We start from the raw sequence: 15,389 nt of genomic DNA, 5'->3' as shown, positions 1-15,389 counted from the left end.
TGATAAGCTTTTATAGCTTTCTGATTTTCTTTTCCATTTTTGAGCTAACTGCTTTTTTTTACCAACGACAGTTGAGTAAACACATTTTCAGTTCAAGTAAGTGATGCGTGCGTTTCTTGAAATCACTCATTATTCAAACCTGTTCAACTTTAGGTTCTTTAATTAAAACGCACACTTTGCTATGCTTGCATTCTTTGCGTTCTTCTGGTTTTGCTAAGCCGTAACTAAGGAAGTTATTATGTTTTCCCTCTTAGTTTTACAGGTACGCAAATTCCTTAACTGCTTGTTTTAGGAAGAATTTATTTTTAAATAAAATAGCAGAAAACGTTGCGAAAAAGCTGATGGTATCAAAATCACAACTAACTGCTCAATTTCCAATTTAAACACACTCTTACCAAAACTTTATTTTTACAATACCGATATACTAAACCAATTTGTGTTATAAACACAAATTGTCGGTTTCTATTATATATAAAGCTCCTTTTTGGGAAATGTTACAAATGTAAAAGTTGCTCCCGGCATTCAATTAAATTCCTTCACGTTCTTTTTTTTTTCGTTTTTGAATAGTTGAGTTGAGAGAATTTACCTTCACATCAAAGACTCCGCAAAGCGTAGCAACCTCATTTCAAAACAAAAATAAACTAAACTCACTTGCATAGAAACAAACCAGCATTTAAAACCATATCAAACGTTTATACGTTGGAAGCAAAGACAAAAAAGCTATCTACAGTTTAAGATTTGACAAAAAACTCCAAATGTCAACATCATACCCCACAACTCCAGGGCAGCAAATGGGGGGAGGTCCCCTACCCCAGAAAGGGGAGCCCGTTCCCCCGCCATACAACAACCAGCTACCCGGTGGTGTGCCACCGCAACCAGGCTATGTTCCGGCCCAGCAGCCCCCACAGCAGTATGGGGGACAGTACAATCAAGGATACCAACCTGGACCCCAGCCAGTGATGGCTGGACCGCCCGTGCAGCAAGTAAATACCTCATTTTTCTCAACTTTGTCTCTTTTTATTTGTAAATCTAAAACTAAAAGTTTGTCAAGTATAATCTATCCCGGGTCGAGGTTTGGTGGTGAATTTTGGTAAGAAATGCGGTGAAATGCGGTGAAAAAAAAAATTTCACCGCGTATTTCTTACATCTTTTTGCGGTGAATGCGGTGAACCGCGGTGAATTATTTATTTTCACCGCGTTCTCAGTATTCTTACAAAAAAGAGGCGTCCCTACCTGGGTTCGAACTTCTGTCCTCGCGCATGACGACATTTGCTTATTTCACTGCGCCAACCTTCACTAAAAATTGTGATATTTCTAGTGAATATAAATAAGATTGAGAAAACGTTGCAAAGCGAATGCGGTGAATTTTTGTAAGAAATGCGGTGAATTTTGCGGTGGGTTTTTGTGAGAAATGCGGTGAAATGCGATGAAATATTTATTTTCACCGCATTCACCGCAATCACCGCATTTCTTACAAAATCTCACCTCATTCACCGCATTTGTTACAAAAATTTGCCCAGAAACCTCGACCTGGGATGCTACGAAATATGTGTAACTTTTTTTCAAACTTTCCAGGTTTAGAGTCGATATTTACTTGTGAATCATAAAACAATTAAAAATATTGTAATTTTTTTGATAACACAATTTAAACTGTAACACAATTTAAAGGCAAAATTATGTTTGTAATTTATTTTGACAATTATAAGCGTTACAGACCAACTGCAGGTCTTAATAGGCCTTTATGCAAGAAAGATCTATGTCGTATGTCAATTACAAAAACCTCGAACTACGAAAACCTAGAAAGTGTCAGCGAATTTCAATTTTTTAATCTCGAACAACAACTTTCTTGTAATCTTTTCTGAATTTAGTTAATTTTATAAATCAATCAAATCAAAGAAGATAATATAATGATTTTCTCGAGTATCAAGTATGACCAAGGTAGATAATAGTTGTTGCTAATTAATGTTTCTATAAAAATTAAGGGGCGCTACTTTACCCGCTTATTGCCTCGACAATTTTTATTAAATATGGTTTCTAATTAGTTATAGTTGCTTAATTGTCGGCTAAAAGGTGTGCCGGCTAATTTTTAGTTCGACCAATTGACCGACAGTGGAAAACACTATTGCTTGAAAACTAATGCTGAGAAAAGTAGCATGAAAACATAAGCGCAACCTTCGAAACCAAATAATAAGTTTGAGTTTAAAACACCCCTTATATTTTTGTTTCTGATTGGACAGGGCTCCCGTGCATAAGTCCAAGTGCGTTTCAGTACTGGGCCAGTAATAAAGTAATTCCTCATCATTACTCAACCGTATTCTGATTCATGTCACTTTTTTGACTTGTCATGCTTGCGTTTACTCTGATTTTACAATGGCCCGACTTGGGCCGAGTGTAAAAATAAAGTTTAGTAGAGGATTAAACCCATTTTCTCCATTCTCCACCACCACCCGTGTTGAAATTTTGTCTTGACGCCATTAATACACGCTTGAAAGCAGCTAATTTCAATAGAGAAAGCGAGCGAGTTATATTACATGGGAGACTTGCATTTACTATTGCCCAGTACTAATTTACACTTGGAGTTCGGTATGGGTTTCATCTCAAATAAAATTGACTGCTCTGCAATGTAGTGGATCTTCGGATAGTATTGGAATATAAGGAAGCACATTTTAGCATCGGCCGAGAAATCAGATTACAATTACTATCAAAACAGATTGCGATTAGATTTCAAAAAGTGAAGCTGCTTTCTCGGTCTTCCAAGAAGACCTAAATCATTCTCGGATTTCTATTTGACATTTTGTCAGCCATATCTAATTTCGAAATTCTTTGATTCGTTTCCATTGAGCTTTATTGAATGGAATTGAGTACAACTGAAATAAGCGTAAGGAATATTGAGATCTTTTCAACAATTGCCCCTCTTTAATACCTAGTAGAGAATCGCCACCCCTTTTGTGCTATAATTTACCACAATATTAGTTGGCCTACAGTTTAGATTGCCGAATATCAGTTTAAGCGCAATTGCGGACCGCTGTTCACGGCGATGCCTCTCGCGCGCTGTGGGATGTAATCTGCAAATCGCGGATCGGTTATCGCGGCAAAGTTGCGACGCGCGCGAAGCGCGCCCACCGACCTGCCAGTGGAAAATTCTTTTCGCTTTGTATTCCAATTTGGCTAGTTGCCCTAGCATGGCGCATTTTATTCTAACCATAGTTTAACACAATATGAGCCTACACGGAAAGTTATTAGTGGTCTCTGATTGGTTAGTAAATCGCTCACTTAAATTCTATTCAAGAATAGCCCTTTTTTTGCAAAAGGTGGGCAGTTATTGAAAAGATCCGAAAAATGTTATCAGAGCCTATCATGCAAGTTTTACGGTTGTAATGTTAGTGCTTTAATCCGATCAGATTTCCTCGCCTCTCAATATTTCCAGTGTTTTGCAAAGATTTTCTGACGCTGACTAAGATTCTTTTAACGTGCACCTGGTTAAATGTTTACAAACTAGAGTGTTAAACCAAGGAATATTTACACTGTTGGAAATACATGGAAAGCTATGATTTACACCATGGGAAGCTATACATAATGAACTTCACAGAATGTTCTTGTATTCAATTATAAAGCAAGCTAAAATCAAACATTACATGACTTAGCTGCGGTAATTTAGTGAAATTAGGGAAAATATTCCTTATTTTCAGCAATTGCCAAAACTCCAAGTTTGGGGGACGTTGGTACATTGGCGGACGCTTATAAAGGGGGCAACTTTTAAAATCGGTATGAGTTTGGGAATATGATGTAAACCTTATGTTGTTTATGTTTAGTACGCCCAGCCGCAACAACCACCACAAGTGACGGTGCAGGCAGTGACTGTGGTCGCCCCTAGTGAGTTCCCTTTGCACAAATTGAAACTACTTAGTGTTCACTTTATATGTGAAGAGACTGTTTTACTGTAATATGCGCAATTTGCAATTTGCATTCGAGCAAGATTGCAGTAATGTGCGGCCTGATCTAGTCGAGAAATTGTCGACATTAAACACAAGGAAATTGCCCATATAGTCTCATTTACTTCGACAAAAACGAAGGAAACGTGTACGTTTTTTTAAATTTTAACAGATTCTGCTCGGTTTTGAGCATGTTAAATTTTTCACTTGCTCGGTCATCAAACGTAGGAAGTTGTTGATACTTTAATTTAAAAACGTAGAAAAACGGGAGAAATTGTCAAAGTCGTCGGCTGAAATCCTTTTTAATAGGAAAAAATAAAGAATATTAACAAATCTTTGTTATCGTCATCGGGAATCTATCAAAATTGATTGCAAGTTTGTGTTCGATTTCAACAATTGTGCAACTTAGTAACTTATGCAAATGCGCAGCTGATTAGGCTTTGTTCCACGACTCTTCACAGAGCAAAAAAGGAGATAAAAAGGGGCAAAATGTATTCTAACCTCAATGAAGGAGGTTACCATATTTTTCAGATTTCTGTAGGAGTAAGCGGGCTCTATCAAGTCATGTCATTAATCAGTTATCTTACTCAATGTTGCTATTATATCGAAAAATGTCTAAACGTCTGCCGAAAACTCCTGCATAACAACAATAAACGCATGAAGTTTGCAATTTTTCAGATTTTGTCTACTGCGTATTCTCATTCGCCCCTTTTTGTACGGGGCTTGAAATCGTCAGTGTTGGAGTTGCCGAGATAGTAAGGAGAGAAAACAAAAATAACAACAACGCTTCTCAAACGTATTTCATTACTACAAATTCGCCCAATCGACCTTCTGATTTTCCTTAAAACAATAGTAACAACCCGCTTGTTTTCGGAAACTGATAAAAATTTTATCATACAAAGCCACTTAATCGGCTTTTTTGTCATTTTGAAAAACAGTGACAAAAATTCAATTGCATCTTAGATTTGTTTGTGTGTGGATGCTTAGCAATCCAATGAGTTTTGAGCGTTAAACTTGATTCGAAAGCACTTTAAAAAAGACGTTTTGAATAACATTTTTCAGTTATAACTGGGTTGCTAAAAAATACAAAACCTTGCAAATAAAGTCTGATGATGCTCGAGACACATGCTGAGCATGGTTCATAATGAAAACTCTCTCCTTTTCATTTAGTTTCTAATTGATCGGGAAACAGAAGTAAGTCAGCCAAAAGTAGGTAGAAAGCTTTGCTTTTGACCAGATAATCATTTTTTAGAAGAATGCGACACAAAAGTTTCTGAGCTAAGAACTCGAATGAAATAGCAATTTCAAAACCATAATAAGATAAATTGATCACCAAAAATGATTAAAATCTTCCTAGCGTCGAACGGGGTAACAAATTTCTTAATTTTTTTGAGTAAAATAAATTTTTTCGAATAATATGTGCTTTTTTCATATAATTTATTTCTTATAATTTTTAACATATGAATTCCAAAAACGCGTTTTCTGAAGTCAGTGTTGGTAAAATAAAGCACTTTCCAGTTATCTTTTTTAAATCTTCTGAAAAGTTTGGCGACAATTTTTTTTTCGATTAGAAAAAAGTTTAAACGGAGTTGAAGACCAAGGTTTCTGTTTTGCCAACCATGTTAAACCTAAGAGCCATTGTTCTCTTTTGCTTGTTATAAATTTTTCCAATATTAACTGCTATAGCTTTCACTTATTATCTTTGCTTCGCATTTGCTGAATTTTTGTGTTTATAAACAAACTTAATGTATTATGTGCAATAGCGTAATTTTGAAAATTAACAAATTGAGGACAATTTCATAATCCAATAATAATCAAAGATTCTCACTTTGTTAAATTAAATTGCGTCCAGGAAAAACTCATTAAAATTGAATCTTTGGGTTGACATGTTTTTCGATAAAATTGGGGCCGACGAAGCATTTAATTTTTTTTGCCTGATATATTGGTACTTCATGCAGATATGAAGCCCCAATTTATTTTTTATAACAGGTTTCTTCTACTTGTTTGACTTCCAGCAATGAAGAAAATATAAAAGTTAATGCGCACTCAAAAAATGATAAAGTTTTAAACAGAGCCATAAATTTGGTTTTTATCGTGATCCCATAATTGAAGAACTCATTTGAAGCAATCGCAATACAGCATAATTTTTTTTAATTATCTTGTTTATCAGGCGTCAAATTTTAATTGCTAGTTTTCAAATGCTGACAGTAAATAAAGAAATAAAAAATATCCGATGTTGGTTGAAACTTTATCCAAAAAGGTGATCTATTTGCAACAAATGAACAATCAAGACCTACTATAAAGTATTCCAACTTTTATCTGTTTAATAAAATTCCTGCTGTTCAGAGAGTACCTAAATAACAGTTTTTGGTGGCAGCGATTGCTACTTTAGCTAACAGACCAATCTATTGTGGCTTTCAGGTCAAAAGATTTCTACTATGGCTTGCAGAACAATTAAAACTTATAAGTATATCGAAGGAGATACAAAGTGACAACAAACCGAAAAGTAGGTGAATTTACCCAAAAAGTACCATTAAATTTTTTCAATTTGAAAAAGATGATTTTCTTTGAATTTGAAGGCAATACTTAATAGCATGATAGAAATGCGTAAAAAATGTTGCGGCTGCTGGACTAGAGTTGGACACATTTTCAGTTTGTTACCCAACTTTATAATGCTTTAAACATGAATCAATACCAATTGAGGATTATGAGATAACTAGGAATAACTGGAAAAAATTACAGTTACGCAAGAGAGATTCGGTGTTTTTGGTTTTAAAAGATTCATATGAGAGGTTCGGTATCGTCGTTTTTGGATGCGACACAGATTCGTTATAGTGGTTTTTGGACGCTAGAGATTTGCCTGTCCAATCTAGTCCGGTGATAGATATGAACCAATGACATTGCCAGAGTTTAGCGACCGCAAACCCCAAAATGTCTATTGTCCCCAAATTGATTTTGAACTTTACAATATGAATTAAATATTGCAATTATATTTCCGTTACAGCTCAACAGGGTTCATCGGTAAGTTTACACGTGAACATCGGTATGCTACGTATTGATGTCCCCCGTTTATCCCCATAGAATTTACCCTAAAAATCACAATTATTGATGTTCTTTTCTAATCATTAGTTTGATTTGCTTTGCCAAAACCAAAAGAAATTTGTCCCAGGTTGAGGTGTTATCCGGAAGTGACATCTGATCAGACTGCGCCAGACGAAAGTAACCTCTGATCAGACCATCCCAGACCAAAATACCCTCTGATCAGACTAAAGTGCGCTCGAAACACCGTGTGCGCTCGAAGTGCGCTCAAAACTGTCTCTGATCAGACTTTTCCAGACGGAAAGGACCTGTGATCAGACCAAAATCAGACCATTGTCCAGACAATTGTGCGACCATGGTCCAGACCAAACCCAGACCATCGTCCAGACGATTGTGAGCTCATAATCAATTCCGATCAGACTATTGTGCGCTCAAACGTCACTCTTGATCAGACTATTGTGCGCTATATCAGACCTCTGATCAGACTCAATTGCGCTCGAAATAGTCTGATCAGTGAATGGTTTTCACTATGAACAAATTTTGTTATAAAATATTCATTTCATAAAAATAGATGTTTGCGTTATTAAATTCATCTAAAGAAAAGACCATTCTAAAAGTATTATTGCTAAGGAAAAAAACCAACTACTGAGAAAATTTTATTTAGTATATCATTAGTGCATATTTCGAACTCAATGGAAAAATTTAGACAGTTTTCCATATACAGAAGTGACCTCTGATAATACAATCGCCAGACCGAAGTGACATCTGATCATACCATCCCCAGACCGAAGTGACCTCTGATCATGCCATTCCCAGAGCGAAATGACCTCTCATCATACTATTGTGCGCTCAAACCAAATCCCAGACCCTGTAATTTTGGTCTGGGAACACACCGTGCGCGTTGGAATTGGTCTGATCAAAGGTAACTTCCGGATGGCACCTCAACCTGGGGTCATTTTTTTATATTTGAAGTTTTTGTCAATTTTTGAGAAAATAATCTTCGGTTCTTGCTTTTTAATCGTAAGAAATTTCTAATTTAATTACACGAAGCGTCGGTTTTCATGACTTTGAAAAAAATGACCCCCGTTTTTTTGGATCGAGTTTTTAATTAGGAAAATTTGATATATTGTTGTATGCGGCGATACGATCTTTAGAGAAGCATTAATTAACAAAATTATGGCCTTCTTTCGCTCTCCATTTTGGTTTGATTATTTTTAATTTAACTTCTCAATTAAATAAACCTTCTGTACTATTGCTGTTCAAATATTAGTATTCATCACCTAGCTCAAGATAAAAACCTGCGAAGAACTGAATCTTTAGCTAGAAGTCTTAATCTTTTCCTACGAAAGGGACAATATCCATAGATGTGGTCATTGTTGAAAACCTTCTCATAATAACAATTAACAAATTTTAAGGACAGTAATCATAAACAAGGAGGCCCGCAATCGCACAAAATGTTCTGGCCTTGATCATTCACGTTCTTAGGTTAGTTCTCTGCCAACTAAAGTAAAGATGGAATACCTAAAAAGAGTAAAAAAAATTTGCCGTTTTTTGAGAGATTTTTTTTAAAACAAAAGACACACGTGTGAAAAACGCAATTCCTAATATTCAGTTGAGTGAACATTAGAGCAGTATATAGTCTCAATTTGTATGTAAAATGTGTGCAGAAATCAAAAAAGCGACGACTGCGCTCACTAATTTCTTTAATTTGTGAAATGAAAAGTACACCAAAATGAAATAGAACACCCAAGCCAGATAATCACAAGGTAATTCAGGAGTGATATGAGTCACGTATTTCAAGGGAACCCATCAATTCCTTCGATCGATTGCTCTAAAAACTGTGATTTCATATTATTATTGTTCTCCTCATGTGCAAATAAAGCTAAAACAGACACTTCGTTCTGTAGAAAACAACCACATCTTTACAACAAAGTAAGACCTTAAAAAATTCGTAATTACGCATTTGTTTTTTTCGGAAAGTGAGACAAGTAAAAAAAACAAGCAAAAGTTCATTTGACATCAAAATAAAATTTTGAAACCAAATGAAATCAAAGCCAGTGAAAAAAAAATGAAATTTTGATAATGTTAGCCAGTTGCTACTAACACTTTTACAAAACCAGACACATCAGTTTGAAACTCCAATAAACTAGAAAGTGATAAAAAAGCCAATGAAAAAGAAAAACGGAAAAATCAATTTTGATTCCGAAAAATCAAATAGAAAATCATAATATATGCTCTTTCGGTCAGAAAAATGTGCAAAAATCAAATATCACCGTCTGTTTTTTTAATGTTTCATTTCAACGCTGATCAAAATGTTATAATAGAAAATAGGAGATAGGCAACGGAAAACAACAATTAATGCCATTTCTCGAAAACTTTAATTGTTTTCTAAAAAAGAAAAAAAAACAGCAAATGATTTGGAAAAAATATAAATCCCGAGGTATATCAGAAAAAAGAGTTTTGGATTTTTTGTTAGCGAGTTTGCACTGCTACTCTACAAACAATATTAAAAAATGGCCTAATTTTTGAAAAGTCTATAAATGTTTTGGAGCAAAAATTGAAGATAGTTATCAAAAGTTAAGGGCCATAATTGGGTTAATTTTTTTTGCTGATGGATTTAAGCGTGCCAACCGAATTTCTTAAAATTGGCTTAGGTTAACAAATTATATAAAACTATGCGATACTCAAAATTCTTCCAATGTTTTCAAAATTAATTAGGGCAAACCAAAATAAATAAAAACTTGCATCAAAATTTACAATCTGCTATTTTCATTATATATCTCATTATATATCAAAACTTTTGGACAGCGCAAAAACAAAAAAAAATAAGAGAGGATCAGAACTCAAAGTGCACGTAATTTTTTTTCTGTAAACAATTAGTGTCAGAGTCGTAAAATTAACAGCACTGAACTCCAGCAACGAAAAAAGATTTCTTATTTTTCTCCCAATACATTGGCAAACAATTAGACGTATTGACCAAAGAGTGACAATGTCTATAGGAACAAGAACAACAACGCAAGTCAAAGCACAAAAATTACAAAACTTTTACAAATATAAAAGGGGAAAAACAAACTTCGAGTTTCTAACAAATGCATATGGTATCAAAGTCTAAACATCGTCAGTTGCCCAGAGACTGATTTATGCAAGGAAGATTTATTATCTATAAAAGCACAAAAGTCAACTTTAGAATAATTTTCTGGAAGGATGGCACTGCAAGACAAAACCAAAAGTCAAATGGTTCCACATTTGCCAAAAAAAGCTCTATCAACTGAAGAATCTATTGAAAAATTTTAGTCCGTTATGCTCCAAAGAACCACGGCGAGACCAATATTGGCCATGCTATTATATTGTAGCTGCTGAAATGCAGAAATGCAGAAACAGTAGCATCATTGATCAGCAATTTATTAAAAGATGCTTGTAAATTGTATTCAATTGAAAAACAGAATAGGTCATTTCTTTTCTTTTTCCACAAAGTTTGAGCCATTGTATTCTTTTTTAAAAACAAAAATATTTGAAATGAATTAGATGAAATTGTGAAACGGTGTTATTGATTCTCAGAAAATCTCAGCTTTCAAAAACCACAAAAAGAAACGGTAGAAATTAAAATTTAATTTGTTCAATGTGCGATAGGTAAAACAATCGACCAGCAATTACTGCATAAGAGCCTACTTGTGTATTTTGTATCCGCCTTCCGACTAAAATTAGGGCCAGAAAAAGATTAAATTTTTAGCACTTTTGACGCAATGTCCATTTTTGTTTTGCTTGCTTTCTTAACGATCCGTTTAATTTGAAGTATATGTTCTTAAACCATTGTAGTAATCTCATCCTGAGATGAGATTCTAGCTCATTCCAGATTTTTAAGAACTCTTGCTAGCTAGATTAAATAAACGTTGGAAAGCAAAATGCAAAAAGCAAAGAATTTTTGTGGGAAATGCGGTGAATTATTTTTTTTCATCTCATTCACCACATTAACCGCATTTCTTACAACAATTTACAACATAAGTCGATGCGGTGAACTTCTGCAAGAAATGCAGTGAAATTCGGTGAATTATTTTTTTCCACCGCATTCACTGCAATCGCCGCATTTCTCACAAAAAATCACCCAAAAACCTTGACCCGGATTGCCATATGCTATAAATTTCGTTAAAAACAGTGATTTTTGTCAGAATAGATTCCACTTTTGTCTTTTTTCGTTTAAAAAAACACTCAGAAACGATTGAGCAGCGGAAAATATGCAGCGGTTTTTAACGTTTTCTCCATAAAATTATTAGCCAAGAAGGGTCCTAACATCTTTCTATTTTTGAGCACTAGTACAATTAGGGCTTGGTGTTCTCATTCTTACGCGCCAAGAAAGATCAGACGTTTAATTTTGTGGAATGTTCTAGAACGTATGGCACCAGTCGTTTTGTGGGTGTTTCGACAGTTTCATGATCTGTCTGGCGACTTTCTGCTGCCCAGAGTGTGTGTTTTTCTGTATAAGCTACTACGGCAAGTTGCTCAAGTACTTCATCATGTCATACGTCTGTGTGGGAATCTCTGCATTCTTCTATCTCATCTACTACATGGTCTATGCCATGTAAGGTCTTTATAGACTATCAATGAGAATAAAAATTCTCCAGTAGAAATTTTTAAGAAACTTTGGAAATTGGAGGTATATTTCATTTAAGTTATACAAAAACAGAAAACCGACGAAGGCTCTTACGTTTTTCATCGCTATCGCAGTTGTGTTCAGTTTTCAGTTGTAGAATGTTGTTTGCATGTTCAGTTTTCAAACGCAGTCAAGCGTCGTATAATCGTGTTCAAATGTAGTTCGTTTCCAAACGTATGAACTGAACTCGTCGGTAAGTTTGGTTTGGAACCAGAACAGATCATCAGAAAGGAATCAGTTGCATTTCTTTTCTTCTGATTACAGTGAATGTGAATTGGTGAACTGAATCCCCATCAATGCTCAACTTTTACAATGCGCTTTGAAACTTAAAACAAACAGAAAATGCAATTTGTCAATAAAACAGCTTTGTCAACAAGCTAGGGAAAAGAATCCTAATTTGACTGTTTTATAAACAAAAGGTCAATTAATCGTATGGAAAATACCTAAAAAATCTTGCGTTTCAAATCAAACATGCCAAAGATTTCTTACGTTTAGAAAAACGAACATACGGCATCTTGCGAAACAGAACGCGAGGCTTTATTACGTTCCATGTCAAACATACCGACGATTTCTTACGTTTAAAACCGAACATTCCCAACGAACCAGGCATATGTACTTCTGCACTAGGGACCTAATTCTTTTGAGACATGATAAAGGTATCTGGTATTTTTTGCATATCTTAACAAGAATACCAGATACCTCCCGTACCGAACCCCCAGAGCCCATCAGGCCTGATTCAGAGATTTTCCAGAGGCCAAGTCTTGGCAGAGAGATGCCAAGACTTGGGTAGCGAAGCCAAGACTTGAGACATCTCTGGGCAGAGAGAGGCCAAGACTTGGGTTTTTCTGGGCAGCGCAGACCCCAAGTCTTGGGTTTCTCTGAGCAGAGTTAAGGTTGACATCATGAGGATCCGGAGTTTTTATTTAATGAGGGCAACTTTTTTTATAAACTTGGTGCCCAATTATACGTTTTCTGTCAAAAAAAACCATTTGCAGGTGAAATTTGTGAACTTCACCCCAAGACTTGGGGCCTCTCTGGGCAGAGAAAATCCAAGTCTTGGGTTTCTCTGCCAAGTCTTAGAATCGGTTTCTTCTCTTCACGTTCACTGATATACGAAATATCCCCATGATAAAAGTAACAACTGAGTATTTGTTTCAAAATAGGACCCATGCTTTTGTATTAGGTCTCAAAAAAGATTAGCTGCAATCTGAAGTTCAAAAAAAAACGTTTGCGGTTTAACTGGATCAAATTACATTTTTAAACAATAAACAGTCCTTAAAACTTACACAGCTGATAAATAGATCCTAAAACTTAAGCCAAAAATTATTAAGAAAGTAACGAAACGAAAAGATTAGTTTAATTCATTCGCGGTCGGTTAAATTAATTCTGTTCTAATTTCTGTAAAAAAATATTTTTGAAACTTTGTCACCTTCAAGAATTCAGCAAAGATATCCCACCATAGTATCCCTGCATATACGGGTTTGCTGAATTCGCATTGTAATGAGGAGTATCCCGATACATATTTGTATTTGGTTTTATGGAGTTGAGTGGGTCAATTTTTGCTCTGTAGGCGCCAAACCTCGAGTTTCGGCCATTTTCGGCTATTTCGGCGGTGACATAAAGTTGACTTTTCTTCTGTCAAGATTAAACATTATAGTGTTTTGGATTGCTCAGTTGATGAGGGGTATCACTAAATACAGATTGTACCATTTTCCTACAAGTTTTGATGGTTTACATTAGCGAAACTTGAAATTTGATAGCCAAAATAGGTCATTTGACCAAATGAATGGGTGAAGTGGTGTTTTTTGCAATTGAACAAGTTTTTGGGCGTGCATTTTGTGTTTTCTATACACTATTTAGGTTGTTGAAGCTAATTGTATCAAACAATGGGATTAATTCAACAATTTTTCTTTTTTCACGATTTCATCAAATTTCCGTGGATGTTGTTTTATGTCAAAACACACAAAACATCATAACCTTCATGGTGAGGTGGGAAATTTTTTCCCACCTCCCCATGAAGGTTTTCCGTGACCCAGAACGTCGAAGTGGACCAGAACCACACCCAAGAATACGCCGGCAACTATGTTTCACGTTATTTTACGTCAGTTCCCGAGATTTTGGGCTTCACTTTTAGCCCAAAAAATGCGGTACAGAGCAGTATTTTGTTAATTTCTTCTAAAGTACTGAACCAAATTGAACGGGAGGTGGTCGCATTCTGTTGGCACTGAACCCCTCTTGCTTGCAGTGTTTGGTTGGTTTCTCAAATCGTTGTAATCAAAAAGTTATTAATGTTCAAATTTGAAATAGTTCGAATTTTCGGGTTTTTATGGGTGACCCAATTTTCGGTACAACAAAACACTCGATTTACCCAACAAGTGTTAGTGTTTTAGAATCCCCAGTTAGTGGGGAGTCTGCCCATATATATTTTATATGGTATTTTATGTAGTTGAGATTGTCAATTTTGGCTCTGATTGGATTTGAAAAAAGTCACCATTACAGGTGATATTGGTGTTCCCCAAAAATGCGTACCCCAAAATACCATAGTATCCCTGCATATACGGGTTTGCTGGATTTGTATTGTAGTGGGGAGTATCCCGATACATATTTGTATATAATTTATGGAGTTGAGTGGGTCAATTTTTGCTCTGTAGGCGCCAAACCTCGAGTTTCGGCCATTTTCGGCTATTTCGGCGGTGACATAAAGTTGACTTTTCTTCTGTCAAGATTAAACATTATAGTGTTATGGATTGCTCAGTTGATGAGGGGTATCACTAAATACAGATTGTACCATTTTCCTACAATTTTTGATGGTTTACATTAGCGAAACTTGAAATTTGATAGCCAAAATAGGTCATTTGACCAAATGAATGGGTGAAGTGGTGTTTTTTGCAATTGAACAAGTTTTTGGGCGTGCATTTTGTGTTTTCTATACACTATTTAGGTTGTTGAAGCTAATTGTATCAAACAATGGGATTAATTCAACAATTTTTCTTTTTTCACGATTTCATCAAATTTCCGTGGATGTTGTTTTATGTCAAAACACACAAAACATCATAACCTTCATGGTGAGGTGGGAAATTTTTTCCCACCTCCCCATAGAGGTTTTCCGTGACCCAGAACGTCGAAGTGGACCAGAACCACACCCAAGAATACGCCGGCAACTATGTTTCACGTTATTTTACGTCAGTTCCCGAGATTTTGGGCTTCACTTTTAGCCCAAAAATGCGGTACAGAGCAGTATTTTGTTAATTTCTTCTAAAGTACTGAACCAAATTGAACGGGAGTGGTCGCATTCTGTTGGCACTGAACCCTTCTTGCTTGCAGTGTTTGGTTGGTTTCTCAAATCGTTGTAATCAAAAAGTTATTAATGTTCAAATTTGAAATAGTTCGAATTTTCGGGTTTTTATGGGTGACCCAATTTTCGGTACAACAAAACACGCAATTTACCCAACAAGTGTTAGTGTTTTAGAATCCCCAGTTAGTGGGGAGTCTCCCCATATATATTTTATATGGTATTTTATGTAGTTGAGATTATCAATTTTGGCTCTGAGTGGATTTGAAAAAAGTCACCATTACAGGTGATATTGGTGTTCACCAAAAATGCGTACCCCAAAATACCATAGTATCCCTGCATATACGGGTTTGCTGGATTTGTATTGTAGTGGGGAGTATCCCGATACATATTTGTATATAATTTATGGAGTTGAGTGGGTCAATTTTTGCTCTGTAGGCGCCAAACCTCGAGTTTCGGCCATTTTCGGCTATTTCGG

The 15,389-nt window shown here is 35.6% G+C and overlaps 1 protein-coding gene across 1 annotated transcript; it reads left to right on the top strand.

The window, feature by feature from the left end:
• Nucleotides 1-572: 572 nt before the first annotated feature.
• Nucleotides 573-11,551, top strand: LOC142341342 (uncharacterized). The gene is made up of 4 exons (XM_075392270.1): nucleotides 573-983; nucleotides 3,813-3,873; nucleotides 6,937-6,953; nucleotides 11,357-11,551. The coding sequence occupies exons 1-4, from the start codon at nucleotides 756-758 to the stop codon at nucleotides 11,549-11,551; spliced, it is 501 nt and encodes a 166-aa protein (XP_075248385.1). The 5' UTR covers nucleotides 573-755.
• Nucleotides 11,552-15,389: the final 3,838 nt, after the last annotated feature.

Source organism: Convolutriloba macropyga, chromosome 6 (genome assembly GCF_964194025.1).
Source record: "Convolutriloba macropyga chromosome 6, txConMacr16.3, whole genome shotgun sequence".
Taxonomy (NCBI): Eukaryota; Metazoa; Xenacoelomorpha; order Acoela; family Convolutidae; genus Convolutriloba; species Convolutriloba macropyga.
This window is presented reverse-complemented; position numbering and strand designations above follow the sequence as displayed.

Bases quoted from the DNA above. Each gene is read 5' to 3' on its own strand.
- LOC142341342 (XM_075392270.1), top strand. From the start codon at position 756: ATGTCAACATCATACCCCACAACTCCAGGGCAGCAAATGGGGGGAGGT. The intron at 984-3,812 runs GTAAATACCTCA...GTTTATGTTTAG, and splicing joins CTGGACCGCCCGTGCAGCAA to TACGCCCAGCCGCAACAACC.